The sequence below is a fragment of the Ailuropoda melanoleuca genome, chromosome 7 (genome assembly GCF_002007445.2).
Source record: "Ailuropoda melanoleuca isolate Jingjing chromosome 7, ASM200744v2, whole genome shotgun sequence".
NCBI classification, from domain to species: Eukaryota; Metazoa; Chordata; class Mammalia; order Carnivora; family Ursidae; genus Ailuropoda; species Ailuropoda melanoleuca.
Genome location: NC_048224.1, coordinates 53,629,835 through 53,655,402, shown reverse-complemented (window position 1 = coordinate 53,655,402; position 25,568 = coordinate 53,629,835). Strand labels below are relative to the sequence as shown.

At 53.5% G+C, this 25,568-nt stretch overlaps 1 protein-coding gene across 9 annotated transcripts in view; it reads right to left on the bottom strand.

Annotated features, from left to right (window-relative positions):
* Positions 1-25,568, bottom strand: part of SPTAN1 (spectrin alpha, non-erythrocytic 1) — a 58,460-nt gene that overhangs the window by 5,298 nt on the left and 27,594 nt on the right. For 3 of the 9 annotated variants that reach the window (XM_034664622.1, XM_034664625.1, XM_034664627.1), the window contains exons 23-50: positions 24,615-24,674; positions 23,284-23,482; positions 22,155-22,259; positions 21,544-21,567; positions 20,971-21,006; positions 19,205-19,252; positions 18,184-18,275; positions 17,759-17,903; positions 17,471-17,652; positions 15,665-15,764; positions 15,303-15,500; positions 15,058-15,204; positions 14,287-14,390; positions 14,020-14,182; positions 13,662-13,676; positions 11,910-12,041; positions 11,352-11,489; positions 10,257-10,361; positions 7,966-8,174; positions 7,057-7,177; positions 6,729-6,850; positions 6,029-6,161; positions 4,411-4,509; positions 2,409-2,568; positions 1,774-1,850; positions 1,119-1,328; positions 519-815; positions 40-152 (exon numbers count right to left, since the gene is read on the bottom strand). In XM_034664622.1, coding sequence (XP_034520513.1) covers positions 40-152; positions 519-815; positions 1,119-1,328; positions 1,774-1,850; positions 2,409-2,568; positions 4,411-4,509; positions 6,029-6,161; positions 6,729-6,850; positions 7,057-7,177; positions 7,966-8,174; positions 10,257-10,361; positions 11,352-11,489; positions 11,910-12,041; positions 13,662-13,676; positions 14,020-14,182; positions 14,287-14,390; positions 15,058-15,204; positions 15,303-15,500; positions 15,665-15,764; positions 17,471-17,652; positions 17,759-17,903; positions 18,184-18,275; positions 19,205-19,252; positions 20,971-21,006; positions 21,544-21,567; positions 22,155-22,259; positions 23,284-23,482; positions 24,615-24,674 — 3,534 coding nt within the window. Of the gene's footprint in view, positions 1-2; positions 153-518; positions 816-1,118; positions 1,329-1,773; positions 1,851-2,408; positions 2,569-4,410; positions 4,510-6,028; positions 6,162-6,728; positions 6,851-7,056; positions 7,178-7,965; positions 8,175-10,256; positions 10,362-11,351; positions 11,490-11,909; positions 12,042-13,661; positions 13,677-14,019; positions 14,183-14,286; positions 14,391-15,057; positions 15,205-15,302; positions 15,501-15,664; positions 15,765-17,470; positions 17,653-17,758; positions 17,904-18,183; positions 18,276-19,204; positions 19,253-20,970; positions 21,007-21,543; positions 21,568-22,154; positions 22,260-23,283; positions 23,483-24,614; positions 24,675-25,568 lie in introns of all 9 variants that reach the window. The other 6 variants (XM_034664623.1, XM_034664626.1, XM_034664624.1 and 3 more) reach the window with 4 other exon arrangements.

Sequence of the window (25,568 nt, the reverse complement as noted above, 5' to 3'; positions counted from 1 at the left end):
GGGGGGGGGAGGAACTGCACCCCGGGGGTGGGCGGGCACCTGGTCTCCTGGATCCACTGGTGGAAGGCGTTGGCGTGCTGGGCGAACTCCTGGCGCAGCTTGTCGTTCTCCTCCTGCCGGCGCTGCTCCTTCTGCAGCTCCAGCTCCCGCTCCTAGCGCCCAAAGGGAGGAGAGGCCGTGTCACCGGGGCCTGTCCTTCTGGCCGGACCGCCCTCGGGATGGACCAGCGGCCTTACAATTTCGGTTTCTGGACGCTGAACGTGACCACAAACCACCGCTTTGTGGGGCAGGGGGACCCGGATGTTGATGTCACCCGGAGGAGCCTGGGAGATGCGGGGGGAGCTCAGAACCCTCCGTTCCCCAGCTGCTCACGACGGGCCCCCCAAGAACTCTGGTAAGAGCCGAGGGGAAGTGACCGATCGACCGTCCGTGGGGGCTGCTGGCCGGTACCCGTGGCAGCCTCTGCGAGCGCCCCCCGCCCCGGAGCTCGGGGTGGCGGCCTGCGGGGGCGCGGGCACCTTGATGATCTTCTGCAGGTTCCTCCACGTCTCCTCCAGGGCCTCCATGGTGAACCAGGTGTAGGGGTTGGAGGCCACACGGAAGCTCTTGATCTGGCGGTCCAGCTCGGCCAGCTGGCTGAAGTCGGCCTGGGCAGAGCTGAGGGACGAGCGGAAGGCGTCGTGGGCCTCGCGCAGAGCTCTGATCTCCTCCAGGGAGTTGCAACGCACGGGATCGGTCAGATCCTCTTCAGCGTTTTCGAACCAGCTGTTGAAGGCGGAGGCCTTTTTGGCGAAGGTCAGGAAGAGGTCCTCTACCTGGAAGTGGAGCAGCCTGTGTCAGGGCCACCGCCAGGGCCGCGGCGCCACGCTTGGGCGGGAGGCCGGGAGGCCGGCTCGGAAAGGCCGTGGTAGTTCCCGGGGCCCCGGGGCAAGCCGGGGTGCTCCCAACCTCCACGTCTCCAAAGTTCTCCGACTCTTTCTTCCCTCGCTCCCTTTTCCCCTCCATCTCCCGGGGGCTGCGGAGGCCAAGGGCCCTCTGCTGGCTTCCAGCGGCCTCTCTGCCCTGTGCAGAGCCTCCTGCAGCCGGGCCGGGGGAGCGCTGCAGGGGCCCGCCCTTACCTTGCGGAAGTGGCTCTGTGCCTCCAGAAGCTTCTTCTTCCGCGTGGCCGAGTTGGCCAGAAGCTGGCTCCATCTCTTCATGAGGGAGGCGTGCCGGGCCTCGATGGCCTTGGACTGGATGTGCTTGGCGGCAAGCAGCTGATCCTTGAGGGCGGTGATGTTGGCGATGCCCTCCTGCTGGAAGGCCTGTAGGCCCGCGTCAAAGGTTTCCTGGAACAAAGAGCAGAGCGCCAATCCGCAGGGTCGCCAGGGATGCCAGAAACCGCCCTTTCCGGGCGCCTGAGCTCGATGGCACCAGAGTCTGGCCGGCTGCCCAGGCCACACTATCAGCCCCGAGTCCCCCCCTTCTCCTGACATCCTCCTGCCGCCCCCCCCCACCCCGGGCAGACGGAGGTTCGGGGGTCCCCTAAATGTGCCACGCTCTCCCCATTGCCTCTCCCTGGAACGAACGCCTGCCTCCCCCCTGCCCACCTCCAGTTTGCCTATCATGACCCAGCTTAGATCCTCTCCTCTGGCAACACCTTCCCATCAGCCCCTGCTTGCCCGAAACCGAGTAAGACTGCCTTTCCCAGTGACAGACGCCAGCCACCATTCTTCTACCAGGAAGTACTGTCCGCGTACGTTTCAGTCCGTCAACAACGCGGCTCCGACTGACCTGTTTGGTAAGGAGAGTCTGGACGGAAGACAGGTCTCGGCCATAATCATCTGTCTTCAGGCTGTTCTCCTTCTCACCTAGGGAAACCAAGCATAGGACACAGGCCAGCCTTCTTGGTACACGGAGGTGAATGAAGAAGGCAAAAAAAGCAAACCGAGGCGCACTGTCTCCCTGTTGACATTTAAAGCCCAGGATTCCTAACAGCAGGCTCTGACCCCACGCTGGCTGGCTCCGTCCACCCTGCAGCCCTGACCCCGCTGGCCAGCTGTGCCAGGAAGAGATCCTTCCAGCTCATCCCAGATGTGGTTCAATTGCTACTTATGTGACAGCCATCACCAGGGTCACAGGGGTCCTGAAATCAGAGTCTAGCTCCCTCTTGCTTGGGAGCCCGACTGCGCCCCGGGCAGCTAGGGGACAGTGCAGCCGGGGGCCCGTGCTGGCCCAGTGCCGAGCACCTTGGGGGCCCCCGGCTCTTGGCTGCAGGACATGGTCTCATGTTCTCTGAAATGCCCGTATCAGATCCGTTTCTCCTCTGCAGAAGATCAACTGCTTAGGTAATAGTCGAGCTATGACTCTGGAACAATCTCCCGAGCCCGGAGAGGAAGAGAGGCAGGGCCGGGCGGGACAGCGCTCACCGATCCAGGACTCCACCACATCAGCCTTCCAGTTGAACTGAAGGAAGGCCGAGTTCTCCTCAAGCTTGGCCTTCCTCTGGGCGGCAGCTTTCTCCAAGTCGGACACCTTCCCGTTTAAGCCCTTCATCTTTGAAGAGATGTTCTCCTCATGGTGGTTGTTCTAGGCCACAAAGGGAAGGCGCAGTCTGGTCAGCCTCACCTCTCGTCGTGGCCAGATGATCCATGGCCGCCCTGCCAGGGCAGGTTCTCCAGCGCGGGAAGGCGGGCCCTGTGCCCCTGGCTGACCACCCGCCACCGCCGGGGCAAGGACAGGTAAGGCCCTTCTAAGAGCAACACGAGGATGCAATTTCACGCATAGGAACAAATCCTGAAGATATGAGGAATGAGCTGAAACATCTCAACGACATACTTATTAGTATGTCTGACAGCAAAAAATTTGGAAAAGCATAAATAGTGAAGACTTAAATAAAATGTGATATATCCAGGGGCGCCTGGGTGGCTCGGTCAGTTAAGCGTCTGCCTTCGGCTCGGGTCATGATTCCAGGGTCCTGGGATCGAGCCCCGCACTGGGCTCCCTGCTCAGCAGGAAGCCTGCTTCTCCCTCTCCCAATCCCCCTGCTTGTGTTCCCTCTCTCACTGCCTCTGTCAGATAAATAAATAAAATCTTAAAGATAAATAAATAAATAAAACGTGATATATCCAAACAATGGTCGCTACACATAAGCAATAAACACAACGGTTCAGAAAAAGCGGAAAATTCTTAAGCCCCAAGCACCCGGGTTCAGTCTTGGAATAACTGAATCTGAAAACATACAAGTCAGCATAAAATTGAGACAGAAACTTGAGGAGGAAACAGATCACTGCTGATGGTAAAGCACTGGGCTCTTTGCGGGAAGGCTGCAGAATAGTCACAGACCGGTCACTGCACAGGCAGAAAGAGCAGAGCTGCGTGGGGGTAAAGATCGTACACAGGCCTCATCTCTACCTGTACGCGGTCTGGACCGCAAATTAGCTTCATGTTACTTCACTTGCCCATAAGAGCAAGGGAAAAAAGCTCTGTAGTGAACACGGATTTGAACACACGGTTACCTCCTACAAACCAAATCTCTAGTCTCAAGGCCAGGCTTATTGGAGCAAATCCCGTGATGCATAATCTTATCTACTAGTGATATCTGCAACAAGAGATTATAGTTGTTAAAAGTTGCCTGTCTTGCGGCGCCTGGGTGGCTCACTCGGTTAAGCTGTCTGCTTTCAGCTCAGATGGTGATCTTGGGGTCCTGGGATCGAGCCTCGCATTGGGCTCCCTGCTCAGCAGGGAGCCTGCTTTTCCCTCCCCACCACTTGTGCTCTGTGTCAAATAAATAAAATCTTTAAAAAAAAAAGTCGCTTTTCTCATGGTACTGAATGCCCATCACCACCCCTAAGTGATTGGCGGGGACGAACGGGGACCATCGGCAGCACCACGTTTACTATGGAATGCCAACATGCCAGTGACGCCCTCCCATCTGCGCTCTCGTTTGAACGAAACCCAAACCTTGTGATTTTAACACACTCCTTTCCAAACCACCCTGGACAGCAGCCAGGCTTTGCAGGGCAACGTAAATGGATGAAACAGGATCGACACTGCGTAGGGGTGGCTCTTACGATTTTTCTTGTATCTTCAACCAATGCTGTCGAGAGCCTGTACTACCCGAGAAATAACTAAGAGAACAGCTCTGTGGAGCGCCGCTGTCACTCAAGGGATGCGTCTCTGCTTCGTTCCCGCAGAGAGCGGGCGTGCTGCTGAGTCCCTTCGCTAACTCGCTTCAGAAACGGGGAAGACGCCCAGCCAACCACAGGCTCTTCCACTGGTACGAAATACAGCAGTGGAATTGCTCCTGGTTTCCGCGCAAAACTTTCTTGGGTGACTATTCCAGGCAGCTGGGCTTTGGGGGCCACGGTGGCCCCAGGATGGGGGCGCCGGGCGTGGGAAGGGAGCGTCCACCCAGCAGGCCAGGCTCACCTTCTTGATGAGGTCCTGTCCGTTGCTGCAGACGTCATTCACGCGGTCCTTGTGCACTGTGAAGTCTGTCTCAAAAGCCTCGTGCTTCTTCAGCAAGCCCTGCAATGGAGCAGAAAGGCCAGCGGCTGAGCGCCTGGCATGGGCCAGGGGCAGGAGGGGGCCCAGTCACGGGGCAGAGGGAACCAGAGCGCCACGGCGCCTGCGCCCCCAGGCTGCCGGTCTAGTTGGGGCTGAGACCACAGGGAGCGACATCGACAGGTAATCAGGAAGGTGGTAAGAGCCAGATGCGGCAGGAGTAACTGGCAGCGGGCTGAGCTTGAGAAGGGGTTAAGCTCTTGCTCATCGGCCCCTCCTCCTCTCTGGAAGGCCGCAGAGAAAACACCAGACACCGTGCAAGCTTAAGACAGAGCCCAACAGACGGTTTCCCGATCACAGCTCCTACGGGACCTTCCGAGAGTCCCTGTGCTCAGTACACCCGAAGGACCGGAGACGACGGCCCTGTGTGGGCTTCCCGGGAACGGGCCACGCGGAGGATGGGAAATCCCTCCCTCCGTCTAGGCCACCTGAAGCACCGGGACCAGCCGAACGGGACACCTACTCTAAGCACGTGGCTCAGGGGCTACCCAGACTCTGAGGAATGCCAACTATGCCTCCACGGCCAGTGGCCCAGATCCGGGAACGTTCCACCATCAAGTTTGGCTCCTCCCAGCAAGAGGGGAAGCTGTTCCACTAGCCCGTGGCTCCGGACTGCTTGTGGCCACTCCGACCAGTGCAACGCAGCACAGACAATGTCGTGTGACATCTGAGGCTGGGCGTGGAAGCTTCTGTCTCTGCCATTTTGAACGCTACCTATGGAAACGGGGCAGGGCCACTGCTGGGGAGCTGGAGGGGAACGGAGGCCTGCCAGCTGCCAGGGACACGATTGTGACTCTCTCGGCCTGCTGCCGCACCTCAGCGCAGGTGAGGGGCCCCCCTCGGAAGCAGCACCACCTCAGGGAACGAGCCGTTCCTGCCTGTCAGGCTGTCACACAGTCACAGCCACCCTGTGACTTAGGGCAGAGGCTGAAATGTGTCCCCCAAAAAGAATGACATCCTAACCCCTGGCACCTACGAACGTGGGAGATGCAGACATAAGTTAAGATGTTCAGATGAGGTCACTGGGGTGGGACCTAATCCAGGATGACCTGTGTCCTTCTGAGGGACTCTGGACACAGACGAGCCCGGAGAGCAAGTGGCGGGCAGACAGACACAGAGGGAAGAGCCGTGAAGAGCAGAGGCAGGGGCTGTGGTTAAGCTGCCACAAGCCGAGGAACGCCAGCGAGAAGCTGGAAGATGGCAACGCGCTTCCCCTGGAAGTCTCGGAGGGCGAGGCCCTGCCTGCACCTTGATCTCAGACCCCGGCCTCCAGAGCAACGGGACGGCAACTCTGTGGCAGCAGCCCCCTGGACCCCGGGGCCACCTGACCGATCGCAGGCTCTAGGCCCCGGGGCTGCGTCTCCAGCGTGAGGTCTGGGGGACTGCGACCAACCAGGGAGACCAAGGCTGCGGGCCGGGAGCTCTCCGGGCACGAAAGCAGCCGCCGAACCAAGCGGCAGGTGGCCGCGCCAGCTGCTCTGACCTGGATGGCGGCAAGCGTGTCTCCGTAATCCTCACTGGCTACCAGGGTCATCTTCTCATTGATCCAGGCTTCTTCCTCTTCCACGTTAGCCACAAACTGCTGATACTCCAAGGACTCCTCCAGCCGCTGACCCCTAATTCCAGGACACACACACAACACACCAGCCGTTAATATCGTTCAACATTAATTCTGATGGCGTACGTGTGTTTAAAAATGTTCCTGACAGGGGCGCCTGGGTGGCACAGCGGTTAAGCGTCTGCCTTCGGCTCAGGGCGTGATCCCGAAATCCTGGGATCGAGCCCCACATCAGGCTCCTCCGCTACGAGCCTGCTTCTTCCTCTCCCACTCCCCCTGCTTGTGTTCCCTCTCTCGCTGGCTGTCTCTATCTCTGTCAAATAAATAAATAAAATATTAAAAAAAAAAAACGTTCCCGACAAACATGGGATGTGAGAGGTTCCATTGAGCCTTCTATGTAACACGAAGCAGACACAGAGCTGTTCAAACGTGCAATTCTGGAACCACAAGCTGGGTTCAGAGCCTCCTAAGGGGACCGGCTCAGCCCGGGCCTGTCAGAGCAGCTGTGAAACAAGCCGACTGTGGTCCCGGCCCGCCTCGGATAAGGGTCCCAGGGTGGCAGGAGGGCCCTGGATCCCCGAGCTGGCCTCACACGCAGCGTGCATTCCCTCTTCTGGCCGCTCACCGCGCTGTCGCCAGCTGCTTCAGCTCCTTCCAGTGCTCCACGAACTGGGCCAGACGCTGCTGGATCTCCTCCTTGCCAATGGTGTTGTCATCAGACAGCTTCTTCCCAGTGTCCAGGACACCCTGACAGGCAGGAAGGATTAGAATAAGAGCTATCACCCGCTTCTAGATGCGTCCAGAAACAGGCCTCAGGATCGAACCCAGGACTTCTTTCTTCTGGGTTTGGAATGAGGGGTGTAGACACTGCAGACCTCAGTGGAATGAACGAGAGCAAAGGGTCTCCCTGTACGTCACGTCGCCACCCCCTCGGCCAGAAGAGGCCCCCTCACCTGAATCGCCGGCTCGTGGGCAGCCAGTTCTGCCTCCAGCCGCTTGTGCTTCTTCCTCAGGTTCTGAACGCCTGTTAAGTCTCGGCCGTAGTCCTCCGAGCTCACCAGCAGCTTCTTCTCCCTGGACAACAAAGGCAGGCCCCATGCAGCCCCGTGATTTCAACTGGACAGGTTTGGCCAAGAGCTGTGGAGTCTCCGGACCCCATGACGTCCTTCACCTACACCTACGAATCTCGCCATGAAGATCTTTGCTAGTCTTCTGGAAAACAAGTTTCTATTTCCCAAACGAACATGGATGTAGGTGTCTGGGAGCCCCTGCCAGGGTCAGGGTGCGCTGGGGAACAGGGAGGGCTGGTGGTGCCGCCCTGCCAGCCCTACTTCACCAAATGTGCAGGCGCCACGTGTAGAAATATATAAACACATGGACAGAATTTTTTAAGGAAATAAGGAACAGGAGACAAAATTTTGTCCTTAAAAATGGCGTGTTTACAAAATGCTACATCACCTTTGACGGCAATGGGAGAGGAATTAAAAACAAACAAACTCTTCTTCCTTCAAGGACTGATTGTGCCCAGGATATCAGGCTGTCTCTTCCAGACAGGCATTCACTCATCTCCCCAGGGATCCCAAGGCAGGGTCTACGCAAAATCTAGCTCAGTCATCACGTACTGCTACCGTCTAGAAGCCACTGATGGCCCTATCACTGCACACCGGAGCAACAGAAGAGCCAAGGTGCCCCACGGTAATCGTGTGGCAGAGCAGAGAGCCAGCCCAGCAGGTTCTGTCACACTCCGGGAGAAGAGCCAAACCTCCTGGCCAGGCAGCCCAGAGCTCCGGACCCCCACCTGCCACCAGAGGCTCGACGGGCACCCCAGAGGACCCAGAGTGTGAAGCCCCGAGGACACGTACTTGATCCAGGACTCCTCGTCATCCATGTCCCGGAAGAACTGGTGCAGGCGATGTGATTCGTTCAGCTTGGCTCGCCGGGAGGCTGCCATGGTCTTGATCTTCTGGAAACGACCATTGATGGTGTCCCGCTTGTCCTTCACTTGGGAGGTGTCGAAGGCACTGCTGGTCATCAGGCTGTCTGCTTGGCTGTTCAGGTCCTTCAGGCGATCCTGGGGCAGGGGACACAACGGGGGGGGGGTGGTGGTGAGAAACCTGGGTCTCCCATGAATATCTGCTTGCAAATCAGAACTCTGGAATTCTTCACGGACAGGCTGGCTTTGTGGACTGCTGATGTTCTCTCAAAGTGTCGTATGTGGATCCCTGGGGTTCTAAGAGATCAAAATTATTTTGCTAACAACACAAAGACATCATGTCATCTGCCTTTTTCACTGTGCGGACGCGAGCACATGGCATGACAGCCGTGCTGGGGGTGCCAAGGCCCCTGCTCAAGACAGCGGCACGCCGCTGAGGCCAGACTCCGAGTCGCGGTTAAACGCGCCTCGCTTACGGACATCCTTATAAAAGCACAAGTTGTTCACTTTCCTAAATCTCCATCTTTGAGTACATGTTGACGTCAATATTCTGTGCGATGAAACGGGAAATGCACACAAGCACTTCGGCGCCAAACTCAAGTTCGAGGACGGTCCCGAGCAGAACTAGCCGCTTGTTCGTGGGCTGTCCTGCTCCCGGAGGGAACAGTGACCAGACTACGGCCATTCAGAGTCTGACACATACTCAGGGTTCAGAACAAATGAAGTCAACCCATCACGTTCAGGAAGGCAGAGTTTGCTGCTGCTGCTAAAACTGGAACTCTCAGGCGAAAATGAGAATTCTGGAATGAGAGCGTCCACCTCTGCGAGCGTGATAGCCGCTCAATTTGTGAAGATTTTCCTGTCGAGACCAGCTGTGACGTCAGCAAATGTGACGTGGGAGCTCATGTACTAAGAGGTAGTCCTGCGTAACTCAGAATGTTTTCCAAATGACTTTATAACATCATGCATGGTTGAAAAAACCATTAGATGTCTGAGATGGACCTGTGGATTTTAAAATTAAATGGTACGAAAAACTGACTGAGAGGATTTCAGAGTCCACTTTGCAACTAACCTTTAAGCAGCTACCACGTACTGACTTTGGTGTCAGAGTATCCAGAATCATCTGAATGAAAACACCGCTCCCTTCTCTAACGCCCTGCGGGAGGCGGGGTTTGCACTGTATCTGACACACCCCCACAGACCAAATTCAGAAGCAGCTACAAGAATCCAGCTGTATCCTATCAAACTGGACTTAAGAGATTTGCAAAACACAGCCCATGCCACTCTTCTTACTCCACCTTGTTTTGGTTTTGGAAAAAATAGAGTTATCCTTCATAAAAAGTGCTACTCACGTTAACTCGTAATGGGCTTATTACTTTCAATAAATAATTTTTTTCTCAGATTTACTCTTAATTTTTCATTTTGAAATAATTACGAACTCACAAGAAGTTGTAAAAACAGCACAGTTTCAAAAACAAACAGTACAGCTCCCGTGTGCCCTTCCTCCAGCTTCTCCCCACAGCGGCAGCTTCCGAGTCGCATTAGCAAGACCAGGCCACGGACGCTGGTGCAAGATCACAGACTTCACCAACTTTAGATGCCTCCATCTGTGTCTGCATGGGTGTACAGTTCCCCACAATTTTCCCCTACGTGTAGATTCACGTAACCCAAACCAAGATACGCTGTTCTGTGAGCACAATGTACCGTCCCTTCCTCGTTGTGCCCCACCCCTGTGCCTAACTCCTGGCGACCACTGCTCTATTCTCCAACTCTGTAATTTTGTCATTTTGAGAATGACAAAAAGCCCTGGATATTGTGTTGTTAAAATTTAACTTTTAAAATGTAATTTTTTAGGGGCGCCTGGGTGGCACAGCGGTTAAGCGTCTGCCTTCGGCTCAGGGCGTGATCCCGGCGTTATGGGATCGGGCCCCACATCAGGCTCCTCCGCTATGAGCCTGCTTCTTCCTCTCCCACTTCCCCCTGCTTGTGTTCCCTCTCTCGCTGGCTGTCTCTATCTCTGTCTAATAAATAAATAAATCTTTAAAAAAAAAAAATAAAATGTAATTTTTTAATAATGGTAAATTCTGATAGATAAAACCCACATAAACTCCCTCAGGGGCCTTTGATAATAGTGCAGGGTATAAAATGGCCCCGTGGCCACAGTATTTGAAAACGTGGCTTGAGGTCCCGGATGGAGCCTGGCCACCCCACTCTGATCACCTCATGGGCAGATATGTCCGCCTCCAGCAGCTGATGTTTCTTCAGCAAGTTGTTCACAGAAGCCAGGTCTTTGCCGTAATCCTCAGATGCCAGAAGGGCCTCCACCTGGCAGTGAAACAGAAAAGGGGAAAGGTTACCGTGTGGTGCACAGTGTGTACGACGCATAGTGGGTGTTCTGGAAAACCCAGGATGCCGTTGTTTGGCCAGGTCTTTGGGCAGCTGCAACCTTGTCAATCAGAAGCTATGTTGTTACAGTGACTCAGCCTGTATCAGCCCATGTGGCCCAAGTCCTTCTCCTTTCCTGTCAATCAAATGCAGACTTGAGAACCCAGGACCTGACATTCTACAGCTAAAGGCAGGGTCCCAGAGCCTTCACGGATGTACGGGGGCAAACCGCATGGCAATCTCACTTCAAAGAACTCCCGCCAAGGAAAGAACTGGCAGCAGGAGCAAAGATCGATACACGAAGACATTCAGTGCAGATGTCCCACCAGAAAGTTGGGACACCTCAATGTCCAACAACACAGGAGTGGTTGAATCATGGCGTGACGAGGACGGACTTACGCAGCACTTCAAACTAAACATTCAGGGAACAATTCTTAATGACTTAGAGTAACACTCCCAATACATACTCATGAAGAATTACACTCTGAGCTCAACTATGTATAAAAGTACAGCTACACTAGTGTTGATGGAAATATGTGTAGACTGGAGAGAAACATTAATAGTGTTCTCTAAAAATTTCTGTTTCTTTCTGCTTTCTGTACCCCTGAATTTTCTACTAACTCTGGCTTCCTGACTTAACTATTTTGGTTTCTATCTGGGCACAGACCCGGTCGCCGCTTGCTATCTGCGTTCCCACTGGGGAGGAGGGAGCCACAGCCTGATCGCCATCTCTAAGCGCTCTCTTCTCGAAACATTCATTCCCTCTGCTAACAAACCCTTTACAGCACGAGACACTGTGATAAGCAAGATTTCTGTGGAAAGGGGCATCAGGGGTGGCCTCACTTTTTCACGGTTTGGGGCTGGTTGACTGTCCTGTTATCCCAAATGACCAGAAATCCTCCGCCGGTGGCAGGGAAAACCTGCCATTACCTCAGAGAGCCAGAAGTCAAAGTCCTTGATGCCGGTGTTGAAGTTCTGCTGCTTGTTGGCTTCTTTCAGTTTCTGGCTCTTTTCGGCCGACTTCTGCACCAGGAACTGCCACTGGTCAGCTAAGGCCGCCAGCCGGGCCTGGGGAAGAGAAGCGGGACATTGGAGGTGGTACAATCCTTGAAGAGCCCCTTTTCCTAAAGCCAAGTGATTCGTGGGGAGAGAGAACAGAAAGCCTCACGGGAGCCTTCCCACCAACGCTCCCCATCTGCAAGGTAGGCACAAGTCTAATCTGCTTACGTTCTTTTTTTTTTAATTAAAGATTCTATTTATTTCAGAGAGAGAGCACGTGCATGCACATAAGCAGAAGGAGGGGCAGAGGCAGAGGGAGAAGCAGACTCTCTCACTGAGCAGGGAGCCTGATGCGGGGCTCGATCCCAAGACCCTGGGATCATGACCTGAGCCAAAGGCGGATGCTTCACTGACCGGAGCCAGCCAGACACCCCCATCTGCTTACGTGCTTGAAGCTGCATTTTAAAGTCGTGACCATGCGGACTGTACCTTGACAGCATCCTCGCTGCCCGCACAGGCCCCGCGCTCGATGAGGGAGTTGCCCGTGTCGATGACACCGCGGATCCGGTCAGCGTTGGCGTGCAGTTCTGCTTCGAAGGCCTGGTGCTTCTGGTGCTTGCTCTAAAGTCCCAGAAAGATGACCGTTCAAAACCAGGTTCTGCGAGGTTACCTCTCTTTAGGGAGGAGGGATTCTCAGGAGGAAGGGTAAGTGGTAGGAAACTTAAAGACCTGGGGACAAGGGTCAACGTTTCTTACAGAAGGCAGTCACGGGATGTATGAAAAGAGTTTAGGGCTCAGGCTGTGGGGATGGGGCCGCAGAAAGGTGACGGACCAGCTCAGGAGCAGGGGGACAGAGTCAATTCTTCGGCCAGGAGCGAAGTCCGAGAACTGTGTACTTTCTAGCATTTGCAGAGGCAGCCAGCAGCCAAGTGCAGTGCCCAGTCTACGTGGGCGTCAGTTTCCATCCACGGACCTTCTCCTCCGTGGACAGAAGATCTAACAGGTAACACACATCTGGCTCGCTCGTCACACATACAAGGCCACAATCACTGCAGCTGGCCGGCGGACCCTCCGCTGATGGAGGCGAATTTACGGCTGCCGCAGACCTTGACCTTGCTGCCCTCTCCTTTAGCAGCTGTCATTAACCAAAACTCACGGATACCGTCAAAATCCAAGCTTGACGATAGGTAGGAAATTATTTTTGCTAGGGAGAGAGAGGGCTGGGAGAATGCTGGGCTCCTGACGCTGGGGATGAAGGGGATTTGAAGAATCCATGAAGAAACAGAAGGTACGGAAAACACTACGAGAGACAATGCAAGGACACAGCTGCAGCACAATTCTGGGTGAGAAAGGCAGGGTCTCAAGGGAAATTATTTGAGGGAAAAAGGACTAAAAGAAAAAAAAAAAAAACCAGTACAGCTGGGGAAGGATTCTGCATCCAATGTTTCATTTCAGGGGCAGCAACTGTCAAAGGACGGAGCCGCCAAGCTGGCGGAGCGTGGCGCTCACGTCGGGTGTCATCCTTCCGGGCTCCGCTGCCCGAGTCCGAGCAGGCTCTCAAATACCCACGTATCCTGACCTAAGTCCAATTCCCTGCTTCTGTTTCTTGCTCTGATCACGTTTTGGTTCAAACCCCACCTATTCTGTTTCTTCATTTCTTCCATCCGTTTAAAGCAACATCTGAGCTACATCTTCACTGAAAAGTCCCCTACGCTACCCCTTGAATAATAACGTTCCCCGTCTTCCTTAACCTCTCACCCCTGGTTCCTGTCAGATTTGGAAGCGATCGTCTGCTTCTCTAAGGCAACTTAACGGTCCCTCTCCAGGGACCAGCACCTCTGGGTGCGTCATAAGACTCTCGCACTGCCCTAGATTCCTTGTCCTCGGCCACCGAGAACTGTGAACACAACCCCACACAGAAAAGCCTGATCGTTTCATTTGTTAAAAGAAGCGCCTCTGAGAAAGACAGCAGCTCACGACTGCCCCCAAATCAAACATCGTACAGAGCTTGCCTAAGTGACACATGGGGAGAAGGGAGAGGGCGCAGGGCTGCAGGCTCATTACGACAGAGAAAGCCACATCCCACGGGGACACTTGAATGGAATGTGATGGGTCATTAGAAATGAGAAGCACGGGTGAGGAGACACCAGCTGACCGCACGAGGCCACGACAATGTCTATGCAGAGGAAAACAAACATGGGAGCACATTTCACTAAAACTCTAAGAAAATTAGAAACTTACCAGCAGCTTGGAAAGCTATAAAAATAGATTAAGATAACAAGAGTTCAGTACACTGAGGTGAACGCACATATCAGCTCCTAAACAGCAGCTCATTCTGTTAGAGGGGACGCTACAGACTTTCCCTGGCAGACACGGCTTTCACGGAGACAGCTGAGGAAAGCACTCTCCCATGTCGGATCATTTAGTGACACTTTTCCATGGGTTCAGCTTCTTAGGATAACTTTTGGTGGCTTCAGCATGGACACAAGGAAATGGTTCTCTAGGAAGAGCCCCCCCCCCACCAAAGATGCCTTCTTACCAAAATCTACCCCGTAATCAAGGCTGCCTCGGAGACGAGCAGCCCCTCGGCTCAGCTCACCTGGATATTGGTGGGGTCCTTGTACGACTCATCACTCGCGGTCTGTAATTTCTCACTGATCCAGGCCTCGATCTCATCCACGTCCCGGCTGAACTGCTGGAGGGTTTGCGATTCTCCCAGCTTCGACCTCTTCTCAATCATCTGGGCTTTCAGGCGTCGCCACCTGTGAAAGCACAAGGGAGCCCGAGCGTGACCCTCCCTGAGAACAAGGAGGGCCGGAGCTCCCATGCGGGGCTGGAAGCGCGCTCAGCACCACGCAACACCCACCTGTCCAAAACCTCATTGCGGCGGCTGCAGATGTCGCCCTTGGCATAGTGGCCAGCGGCGATGAGCTGGTCAGCAAAGGATTGCAGGGCAGCGATCTTCTCCTCCTGTCGGGCAAACAAAGGCGTGAGGCCGAGGTGGGCGGCCCGGCCCGGCCTTGCGTGGACCGCAGGTCTTGTGAAGAGAGTGGTTATTCTGAGTGGCCAGGAACTAGCTGGTGGCGGGATCAGAATACACTGACACTTTAGAAGCGGGAGAGCAGAGGCCAGAGCAAAGCTTGATTTCGACCATTAGGAGAGTAGAGTTTAACTCGAGAGGACTCCAGGTCACACTGGGGACAGGGGCTATGACACCAGGAGTGGTCACACACAATATCAAGCTGATCGGGTTAGAAATCAAAGAGGTGCCCATCTTCCTGCGTTGTTAAGTGTTCACGGGTTCACTTTCCTTACCAACACGTTTGTGTTTCTGCTTTGACAATACTTTTTTCTGCGTGGCATCCCCATTATTAAAACCTCTGAAATATCAGAAGTTTTAAAAAGCACTCATATCCGTATCATTTTCCCCAGTTTGCACAGGTACTCGCTGCGGGTGTAAAGGGGACCGTTCTGCCTTTGTGTGGTCAACGGCAAGTCTTTTCATTTCAAAGTAGAGTTAAGCATGTCAGGGACAAGTTTTATTCTCGTCGCTGAGACGGAAAGGAGCAGCAGCCCGCAGAGAGCGCCATCCGCCTGGGCAAATGTACATGGAGACCTAAAGGTAAAAAGGCCTCACCTGGACATTGATCGCTTTGTCGAAGTCCTCGTGTTTTTTGATCAGAGCCTCCACGCTGTCCAGCGAGTCTCCTTTGTCCTCAGTATTCAAGAAGGCCTCCCGGGCAGCCATCCAGTTCTCAGCTTGCTCACAGTCCCGATGAAACAGCTAAAGAAAGGGAGGCAGGTGGGAAGATGGGGGTTTGGCCACGAAACTCGCCGTCAGAAAGCCTGCGGCAAACAGGAGGCGACGCCCCGCGCACCCACCTGCAGTTCGAGGCACTGATCCAGCATCATCCTGCGCTGAGCCCAGGCCTTCTCCAGACCCGCGCGCTCCCGATCTAGAACATCTAGTTTCTCCTTGACCTCGGGGCTGGCGTAGTGCCCGTGGGCCAGCAGCTGCTGCCCAAACTGCTCAAAGGCCTGGAAAGTGCCAGCCCTGGCATCGATTTCTGTCCGGTGCTCCTGCCAAGAGGAGGGAAGGGGTGAGGTAACTGGCACTACCTATCCACTGTGTGTCAACCACTGACTCGCGGCGAGGGTGCTGCTGACGGCAGTTTGGGGGGGTGGGTCTTCCCAGCCCAGCAACGGAACCCCCCTTCTGCAGCTCAGCAGGCAGCCCTAGCTACCTGGTGCCGCTCCAGCAGAGCCTCGGCTCCGGTGACGTCCTTGGCTAGCTCGTCTGAGGACACCAACCCTCGAATTCCATTGATCCAAGACATGAGGTCCCTGGCAAGCAGACGCACAGAGGAATAGTTGTTACATTGCCTGGCAGGTAGGCTTTCCACCCAGGAAAAGAGAACCACACAATTCTCGTCTCAGAAGATTCTCTGGGATCAAGTAGTTAATCTACTAAATGATTGTTCAGGGTCAGCTAGTTAATCTACCTACCAGTTAATCTACTGAATGGTTAACTGGTTATAATCTACACCTCTGGGCAAAATATTTCAAAGCCTCTTGTTTGTCTCACTGAGACGTTAAAAATATTAAAAAACAGCAGCAACAACAAAAAACCGAGCATCCCTCAGAAGACAATGAACTAAGTTTGTAACTAAGAACTTCTGACCCTGAAGCATAGCAGGTTCGAACAAACAGCAATTGGGGTTAAGTTTGCCAGAGCTTCAGAGGAAATCACTTTTCCTCGAGCTCGAGCAGTCCTAGGCCTCTGTGTGCACTGAACCCAGCTTCTCACTGATGTTTGTAAGGGCCCACAAATCGACGTGTGAAGTCACAGGTCCTATGCTTCCTTTGATAAAATACACCCGGAACAGGCAAATCCAGAGACGGAAAGCAGACTTGATGAGGAAGGGGGAAGGGGAGTGACTCCTCATGGGGTTCGGGGCGCTCTTCTGGGGTGGTGAAACGTTTCAGAACCACAGACAGGTGCTAGCTGTAGAACGCTATAAGCACGCTAATTACCAATGAACTACATACTTCAAGATACATAACTTACGTTACTGGATCCTTACCTTAAAAAAAAAAAACGAAAACCAAAATACTAAAACCACCCACCTGGGACCTCCTACTAGAGGTCGGGGAAGGGGAAGCACATCACCTGCCTAGTCCCATCCCCACAGAGGAAATGTCTGGATGAAACACACACGTACACATGTCCCTGCGTGTGTACACACGGGGGAAACCCTTGTTAGCACGAAGTGCTAAACTCCCGTCCCGGACGGGTGCCAGGGACCGAGTTCTAAATCCCCCACCGCTGGTGCACTACATAGCCTTAAAAAAGACTGCGGTCCTAGGTCACGGGACATTCCGCTAGAAAACTGGCCCAGACTCTTCAAAACTGTCAATGTCGTGAAAGACACTACGCAGAGCGGGGAGGGGTAAGGAGACAACAGCGCCACCGCAGCGGGAATCCTCCACTGGCTCCCGGGCCAAAACACAAACCCGGTCGAGTGAAGACACATTTGCGACAACTGGAGAAACTGAAGAGGGACTAGATACACTACTGCCGCACAGGCCTTAGACCTGGGGGCAGAGGACAGAACTCAAGGCGCATGGGACGCACGGGCCCGAGTATTTAGAGGTAAATGGCCACGTGTCTCAAAGGACTGACAGGTGGGTCAGCAACACAGAAGCACGTGCTCAGAGGTAAAGCTGACTGGTGACGATCGGCGAAGGGTGTCATCTGGGGTCACTGTTTCATCCTACTTTTCTGCAGCCATGAAATTTCTCTAAAACAGGTTTGTGGATGAGACTAAAGTACATGTCTACTGAGTGAGAGATACGTCTAAGGAAGAAACCGAATGCCATCTGGCGGGAAGTGGGGGAGCTGGCGTGCATGTGGGTGCACATCCGTGGACAGGCAAGCGGAGACTTATTCTTTACTTGCTGGCAGTTGGTGGCCAGAGTGGTTCACATGGGCCACACGTGACTTTCCCAACAAGAATGACCACACGAAGGCTTCTAGAAGGGCTTCGTACCGGAAATCGCTGAGGAAGCGCTGCAGGTCGTGGGAGTCGCCCAGCTTGGCCTTGCGCTGGTCCGCGCGCTTCCCCAGGCTGCCCCACGCCTGGTCCAGCTCCGTGCACTTCTCCTGCAGGTCCTCAGCCGACTCGGGGTGGGACTGGATCAGGCGCTCGGCTGTCTCCCCCAGAGAGTTGACCTATGGGAGCAAGGGGGCGAGACAGCAAGTAAGGGAGCTGCGCTCTGCCGAGAGAAAGATTCACTCTGCCCGGGGCCAAACTGTTGATGGCACTGCCACCTCTCACCTTGTCGCCAAGAGCTGCGAGATCCCTCTCAAAGCCCTCGTGCTTGCGCTGCAGGGCTTGGACACTGGCCAGATCGTGGCCGTAATTGTCTGTGTTGAGCGCCTGATTCTTCTCTTCAATCCACTCTTTGGTTTCGTCGGCATCTCTACGGGGAGACACAGGCGGTTAACGACCGTGACGCACAGCTGCCTTGCGTCCAGGACAAGCACGACTAAAGTGTTTGGCTGGCACTCGTATGTCTGTCAGCGGTTACCGCTAGAAGCTCCAAGAAGCAAAAGCACACACGTTCACTCACTCACTCTTTCCCGAGCAATCTACCCCATGACAGATATGGTCCCAGATGCCAGAGCACAGATACCAACCAGATCGGAGCACGTTTAGGGACCGCCAAGGTCAAGCCCCCGCAGCCCCGAGCCGCCCCTCACCTGTGGAACCTCTGCACCTCGTGCGCGCTGCCCAAGAGCTGGCTCCGCTCCTCGGCCAGCTGCTGGAGGGACCGCCAGCGCTCGTTCAGCTCCTGCGGGAAGACAGCTGTCAGCTCGCGCCCACGCCAGCCTCGGACAACGGGCAAAGAGCCACAGGACTGGCGCTCAGCTTGCAAGGAAAGACTGGAGCACAGACCATTTCCTGGCTCCAACCTTCCTCGCTGAATAAAGGAGTACGGACACGACAGCAGAAGTCCAGCAGGTAGGGACCTCACCAAAGTTAGCCACATCTGATGGCGTGAACGCTCCATGAATGTCTGACCTGGAATCACCCCGAAAGCTGCAGAGACATGCAGCCGACTTATCCTCACTCTCCGCTCCTAGCCGGGTGCCTCCCACAGAGCAACGGCTTCATAAATAACCACCGTCGCGGGGGTCTGTCTTCGGCTCAGGTCACGCAGGATCTCAGGGTCCTGGGACTGGCCTGTGTCGGGCTCCCTGCTCAGTGGGGAGTCTGCTCCTCCCTCATCCTCTCTCCCTCCTGTACTCTCTCAAATAAATGGATAAAATCTTAAATAAAAAATAAGTAACTACCATGTGGATAAATCCCAGAGCCTCCTGCCCCCCAGTCCTGAACGCAGCTGCACCCCACGCCACGGCAGGCCAAGCAGGCCCTTGTGCTTGAGGAGACAAAACACTGGGGACCAGAAAGAGGCCAAACCTCTCCTGTGAGGCGGCAAGAGAGGCCTTCCCCGCCTTCCAGACCCTACACTTCTTGCAGCCCCCCGGCCCTGCTAGAAGCTCAAGTTACTGCTAAGACCTGGGGAGTTCTTGACCGGGAAAGGCAACCCCCGCCACCCTGCTGCCAGAGGGCGACACGTCCCCAGGAAACCCGTGGGCCCAGGACAGTGACAAGTGCAACAGCTCGTGCGACTACTTAGGACAAGAGCTCTGCTATAGTCAGGAGAAGGAAGACAGTGAGGGACACCGTGAGACGAGGGGGCTGGCCACAGTTTCTTACCTTGATGGAATTAAAGGTGGCCACGGTGTGAACCATCAGACGAGCAGACTATGTAAGGGAGGAAAGCAGAAGAGCAACACTAATCAAGTGTCTGCCAATTAAGAGATAATTCTGAGGAGCAAGTGCCATTCATTAGGTCCCAATTGTCAACCAAAATTATCTTAAGGGGACACGGTCAAAATTCTGAGCAGAGCCACAAATAAAGGACCAACCAGTGGAAAGGCACAAAGCACCCAAGTGCACAATTCAGTTCACTCGATGAACAGTCAAGAGAGAGTGGTGACAACCACAATTAAAACAGCTGGCTGGGGGGGTGCCCGGTTGGCTCCGTCAGTGGAGCATGTGACTCCTGATTTCAGGATCATGAGTTTGAGCCCCACATTGGGTATAGAGATTGCTTAAAAATAAAATCTTACACACACAACCCCCCCCAAGCTGGCTGACAGAACAAATAGCTCAAAGATTAAATATTAGCGTCTTCTTGTGCAAACTACAGAACAGTCCAGAAAACACCCAATTTAACAAAGGCTGGCAACTGAAACAGTTTGAATATATGTACCAAGAACTTCATATCTTTTCTTGGCTATGGGCTGCTCGTTTCAACAGTGTCTCCTTTGAACTAAGGGCAACAGCCTGACCAGACTGGGGAAAAAACAACAACACAAAAACCAGTGAATTAGCTTTCTTCTCATCAGTGTACAAATCAGACGTCCCTTGGGATCGCAGAGCCCTCCGAATTTTATCTGAAAGAAACCCCACATTCCAATGCCCGTAATCTTCAAATATGTTAAGAAAATCAGGGGCTAAGCTGGGATGTGGGGAAGTTGGGCTCATCAGTGCTCCTGTGACACACCCAGGTGACATTTTCAACCAGTGTGGGTGTGAACAAGGTTCAAGAAGTACACACCTTTGTCTCAAATCCCTTCCAGAAATAATTAAAAAAAAAAAAACCACTAGAAGTTTCTTTATTTATTTGGGGATATTGGTATTTATAAAGCCACCTGAAATATATTCCCGAAAACATACTTGTTACCAGAAAAGCCCTGCCAGGAGGTTAGACGGGTAAGGATGTTGCCCACTCACACCACCAATGATCGTATATATTGCTATATAAGAACAACTAGGATTGCGAACAGGGAGGAAAGCCGACTCAAAGGGAAAAGCCACGCTCCCCCCAGCATGGAGCTGCTTTAATGAGCAGAATCATCAGGGCCAGGAGGGGTGAGGAGGCCAGAAGCAACGGACCCTAGCCAAGCGCCCTCCCTGGGTCTGTGTGGAATAGCGTCTGTCATAGTAGGGACGTCTCTTTGTTCCTCCTCCTACATCTCTCTGCAGGATCTGGTATCTTCGAAGAAGCAGTTCTTAGGCCACCAGGGAAAGTGGCTAGGCAGAGGTCATTTTCTTCATCCTGTCCTGTCCTTCGGGACTGCAATCCCATGGGCGTGACCATGCCTAACTACGCAGGGCCACCAGTGCAAGCTTTGTTCTGGCAACGACGTGGGTATTAAATGCCATCGAACTGAACTCCCTCTGAGCACTTGCACGGGGAACGCCCTGCCTCTCTACATGAAGGACCGCATTGTAAGACGTGACAGAGTCAAAGGATCGAATGCCAGGGTCAAAAAGAAACGAGCCCCAACAACTCCAGAAATGACCAAAGACTCCTGACAATCCCCAATACTCAGAAACAGACACACCAGAAAAACATAAAATATGTCTAGTCCTGAAAACCTCTGGAAACAATAATTGGGCAAACGAGTTCCTACCTTCCACGGGGACGCGGCCTTGGAATCCGCTTCATCCTGTTCAAAGGAGGAGGCAGGGTTTAGGCGGCCACGCGGGGCACAGCAATGCAGCCCCCACCCTCTCCCGTCCATGGGGGGGGGGTCCCCAGCGCCATCGGCCACAGTGGCGCTTCCCTGAGATCTACGACTGATTGCTGGCCCAGAGCACACCACCAGGCCACTTGAGGGAAGTGAGGCCAACAAACAGGCGAGGAAAATTCTAGTTTTTTATGGAGTGGACAAAAATGAAGAGAATGAAGAAATTTAGTACGAAAACCACCAACTTTTGTCTCTGTCCCACTCAGAGGATTATTGGAAAAGGATAAACATAAACAATTACTGTGGAAAAAGTTTTAGAAAACTGAAGAGAGAACTTTTTTTTTTTGTCTTTTGGAGAATGGCAAATCAAAACCTATTTTTGCTAATATTTCTTCTCCACAGATTTTTACTAACAAAAGGCATCTCTGAGGTTTGGGGACAGAATTCTTAAGCTCATGACTTTAAATTCTTCCCAAGACCTACTCCCCCTCATGTTCAAGTTCCACACGGACTTACCCTGGGCATCATGCCATACACCTCCTACAAGGACAGAGGGAAACCAGTTTCATTATTAGAGCAAACACACAGCTCTCTGTGACGCTCGTTACTGTCAAACCCAGACACAGGGACAGAATTACAACAAGACAGACTAATTGGCTGGAAGAACTTCTTAAGAGTCTAACAGATCGAGTGTTTATATGTGAAACCTTTAAGAAATGGGTGAGCTTACTCTTTTTTTTTTTTTAAAGATTTTATTTATTTATTCAACAGAGATAGAGACAGCCAGCGAGAGAGGGAACACAAGCAGGAGGAGTGGGAGGAAGAAGCAGGCTCATAGCGGAGGAGCCTGATGTGGGGCTCGATCCCGTAACGCCAGGATCACGCCCTGAGCTGAAGGCAGACGCTTAACCACTATGCCACCCAGGTGCCCCTAGGGTGAGCTTACTCCTAATTAAGGGCCATATAAACAGTAAACAACTTTCACCATATGAAACGGGCACATGAAGAAGACAGGAGGCAAAGGAAATGGTGACAGAGGGGACCTGACCACCCTGGCCACCGCTCTGCGTGACGAGACGCTGCTTGCTACCGGTCACACAGCCCCCTCACAAGTCCCAGCTGCTCACCTGCTGTTGTACGGCCTGCACCTCCTCAGCCATCAGACCTTCGGACTCCAGGTCTTCCGCCACCTTGTTAATGTCCTTCAGCCGTGACTCATTGGCCTTCAGGTCCTTTAAAGCAAAAGCCAAAATAACTAAGACTCCAAGCATAACACGAAGGAGAAGGCAGGCAACAGATGTTCACAAACTGTGGTTTGAACTTATACATTTCTGTTCAACAGGTATCCTATGAACCAGGTGTTCTATGCTGTGGCAGTCACCTCAATCAGGAGGCCTGACTGTGGCTATCAAGGAAGCAAAGGAACAACAGGGCACAGTCTGACAACAGTCGGTCCCGGATTCGCTTAATTAACTGTGGTTCATAAACCATTATTCTGGTGGGATGAAAATTTGCTTTCATCTTTCTTTGGAGGAGGGGATGTTTTTAAAATGTGCTGAAATTCTAATGCCAGGCCCTATGGGAAAAGAGCCTCTCACCCACATTAAATGGTTATAAAACTCCTGAAATGGGAACGACAAACAACATGTGGTTTTTGCAGGCGACGGAATTCTATTTGGCCATAAAAAGTCGTGGAGTCCCTAAACCCACGAGGACAAGAACGAACTGCATGTTCCGTGAAAGCAGTCGGTGGTAAAAAGTCACATAATACAGGATTCCACATGCATGAAACGTCCAGAATACGTCAATCCGGGGACAAAAGCAGGACAAAGGGCCGGGCGTCCCAGGGAAGGACGCTCCAGTGGGTGTGCAGCCTCCTTGTGACGGGGAAACGTTCAGGACCAGACAGAGGTTGGTGGCGGCACGGCCCGTGCCGTGTAAGTGCTTCCGAACCGCACACGTTGAAACGCTTAACTGTGTATTATGTCAACTTTACCCCCGTAAAAAAAAAAAAAACAACTTTAACACGTTTTTGTATTTTAAGTTTAAAAGTTCTTAAAACAAGGAGAGAAAAGCACCCCTATTTCCTTGAAGCTACGCTGGTCACCGAAAAGTCTGGATTCATGTCACTGAGAAATGGCTCCTCAGCGAGTGGAGCGCAATCTATGCCGTGTCTGTTCTAATCAACCACAGTCACGAGTCCACACAACCAAGTCTTTGGGTCGCTTTTCAGCTCGGACGCAAGACCTCCCGTACCTTCTGGAAGTCATCGAACTTCTTCTGCAGCACCTCGACCTGCTCCAGGTCGGCGCCCACCTCCTCGCTGGTCAGGGCCGCCTCCTTCTCGTTGATCCACTGCTGCAGCTCGTTCGCCTCTCGGAACAGCATGAACCGCTTACAGCTCTTCTCCAGCATGCCCTTGCGCTTCTCGCCCAGCTCCAGCAGAGAGTGGTACCTGGGCCGGGCAAGAGGGTGACAAGAGGGGGCGGGGAGGCCGTTAGCTTCCTACAGACACTAACCTAAGGGCAAACACCGGTGTCTCCGAGATGGGGGTCCAAGGCCATGAGTGTGTCATGATGGTGCCCGGGTGACAAGGCGTCGGAACACAGATGAAGGTGAAGCCCCTATGGGCCCGCACTACGGCCTCGGGGATAAGTACGCACTGCGCTGCTCGCCACCGGGTGGCTCGGACAGCCAGGCGCACGCACCCCGGGCTCATTTTGCACTCAGAACATCACAACCACAAATGACTGGAACCAAGCGTCTAGCACAGGAACACGGGGTTCATGCGAGCACAGCTGAGACGAGATGAGCGTGCCGGGCACAATGCAGACAGAGGTCCCGCTCCGCGCTCGCAAGTCCCTGAGCCGCCCCAGGCGCTGGGGGAAGGCAGGCCCCACTTTACAACGGCCTCGTATGGGACGTTAGCCTCTCTGAACAGTAGGTGAGGGATATGTTCTTTTTTAAGGAAGTTTTGGCAACTTCAGAAGAAAAAATCAGGTCAAGTACAGAGTATCTGCACCACTCCAGTAGCTGGAAGACTTCTTAAGAAGTATCAAAGAATGTTCGAGCTCTTGGGAGCTAACATACAAAAGGCTGAACTGCTTATACTATCTGTGGAGATGTGAACGTGACAAACTTACTAAAACTAAGTTAAAGACTAAAAAAAAATCCACCATCACGATCCAATCTAAGCTTTTCAGAGTGAGATTAAAAAAAAGCAACGAGGCACCAAGACTCAGAGCACTTTAAAGGGAGGCATTTCGTTTCCGTCCTACTGAGGAACGCTACGGACCCGGGCTTCGGGGTCGCTGCTGAGAGTGGCTGGCCCACCACCAAAGCCAACGGGGGTCGGGGCGGGGGGCAGGACCAACACTCTGAACGCACAACCGCACATGAAAGCGACCCCAGAGATAAGCGGCCATCGACTGCCACGGCGCCACCGAAACCTCTTCCCTGGTGAGCGAGGCTGCCGCATGGCGGCACAGTCCCCCCCACCTCGTCTTTCTGGATGCACAGGTGCCTTGGAGAGAAGCGGCAGAGGGAGAACGGACACGGGCGCTCGGCAAGGCCGCCCGCCTACTCACAGTTCCTCCACCTGTTTCATACGCAGAGACACGCTGCCGGCCTCCTTAGTTACGCGCGTCCTGCACGGGGGGCACAGCAAAAGCATGCACAAGTTAGTGGGATTAATCCTCAGGAAAGGAGAGCGGCAGCTTCGACGGGCGCCGGGAGGCTGGATGCTTCAAGTGAGGGCAACTGAGGCGTCATTCAAAAGCTCTCGGAAGCAGGCCAGGCCACAGAGGAAATCAGTACAGAAATAGCCGGGAAAGTAAATTAGAGGGGTTAGTTCACCTTCCTTTTCCTGAACAGCCTGCCACGTATAAGGCAGACAATTTTCCTTGTACTGGCAACACTAACTTCACAGAGCAAGGCCGGGGGAGGAAGGGCGGCCCCGAGAAAGGGACGGGCCTCCAGTCACATGTCGGGCTGGCGGCTTTGCTCCCACAGTTATGACCCCGGCCCAAACCGTTCTCCTGTCTCAGCAGGAACAGAAAAGGTCTGGATGTGGACAAATAACTGATCTTTTCAGGAATCATCAGGGTCACAGAAGTGCTATGACACTAAAGTCTAGTGTGGATATTTTCCAAGTGTCCAAAACTTTTGCTCATTAACAGAGCAAGACAACCTACAGGAGGGACATAGGTCAATACGGGAGCTTCTTAGCTAGAGGACAGGGGACAGAGGCATTTCATGAAAAACCACCTCTGCTTCAGAGCAGAAAGCAGGCGAGAGCCACGCTCCACAGCCTTTTAAATGGGGCAGAGCTGTAGGGGTGCGGAACCTCTAAAAACCAACCCCAGAGCTTCTCCCTAACTGAAGGACAAAGGTGCGGAGGGTGATGTTTAGAAAATGCTGTTGAGGAAGAGAAACTCACTTTAGGGGAAGGAACAAAATAAGGAAAATAGAGGTATCGGTCAAGGGTTTTAGGTCCAAACAGAAGACTGTGGGTTAAAAGGGACTTGGCGCAAAGAGGGAAG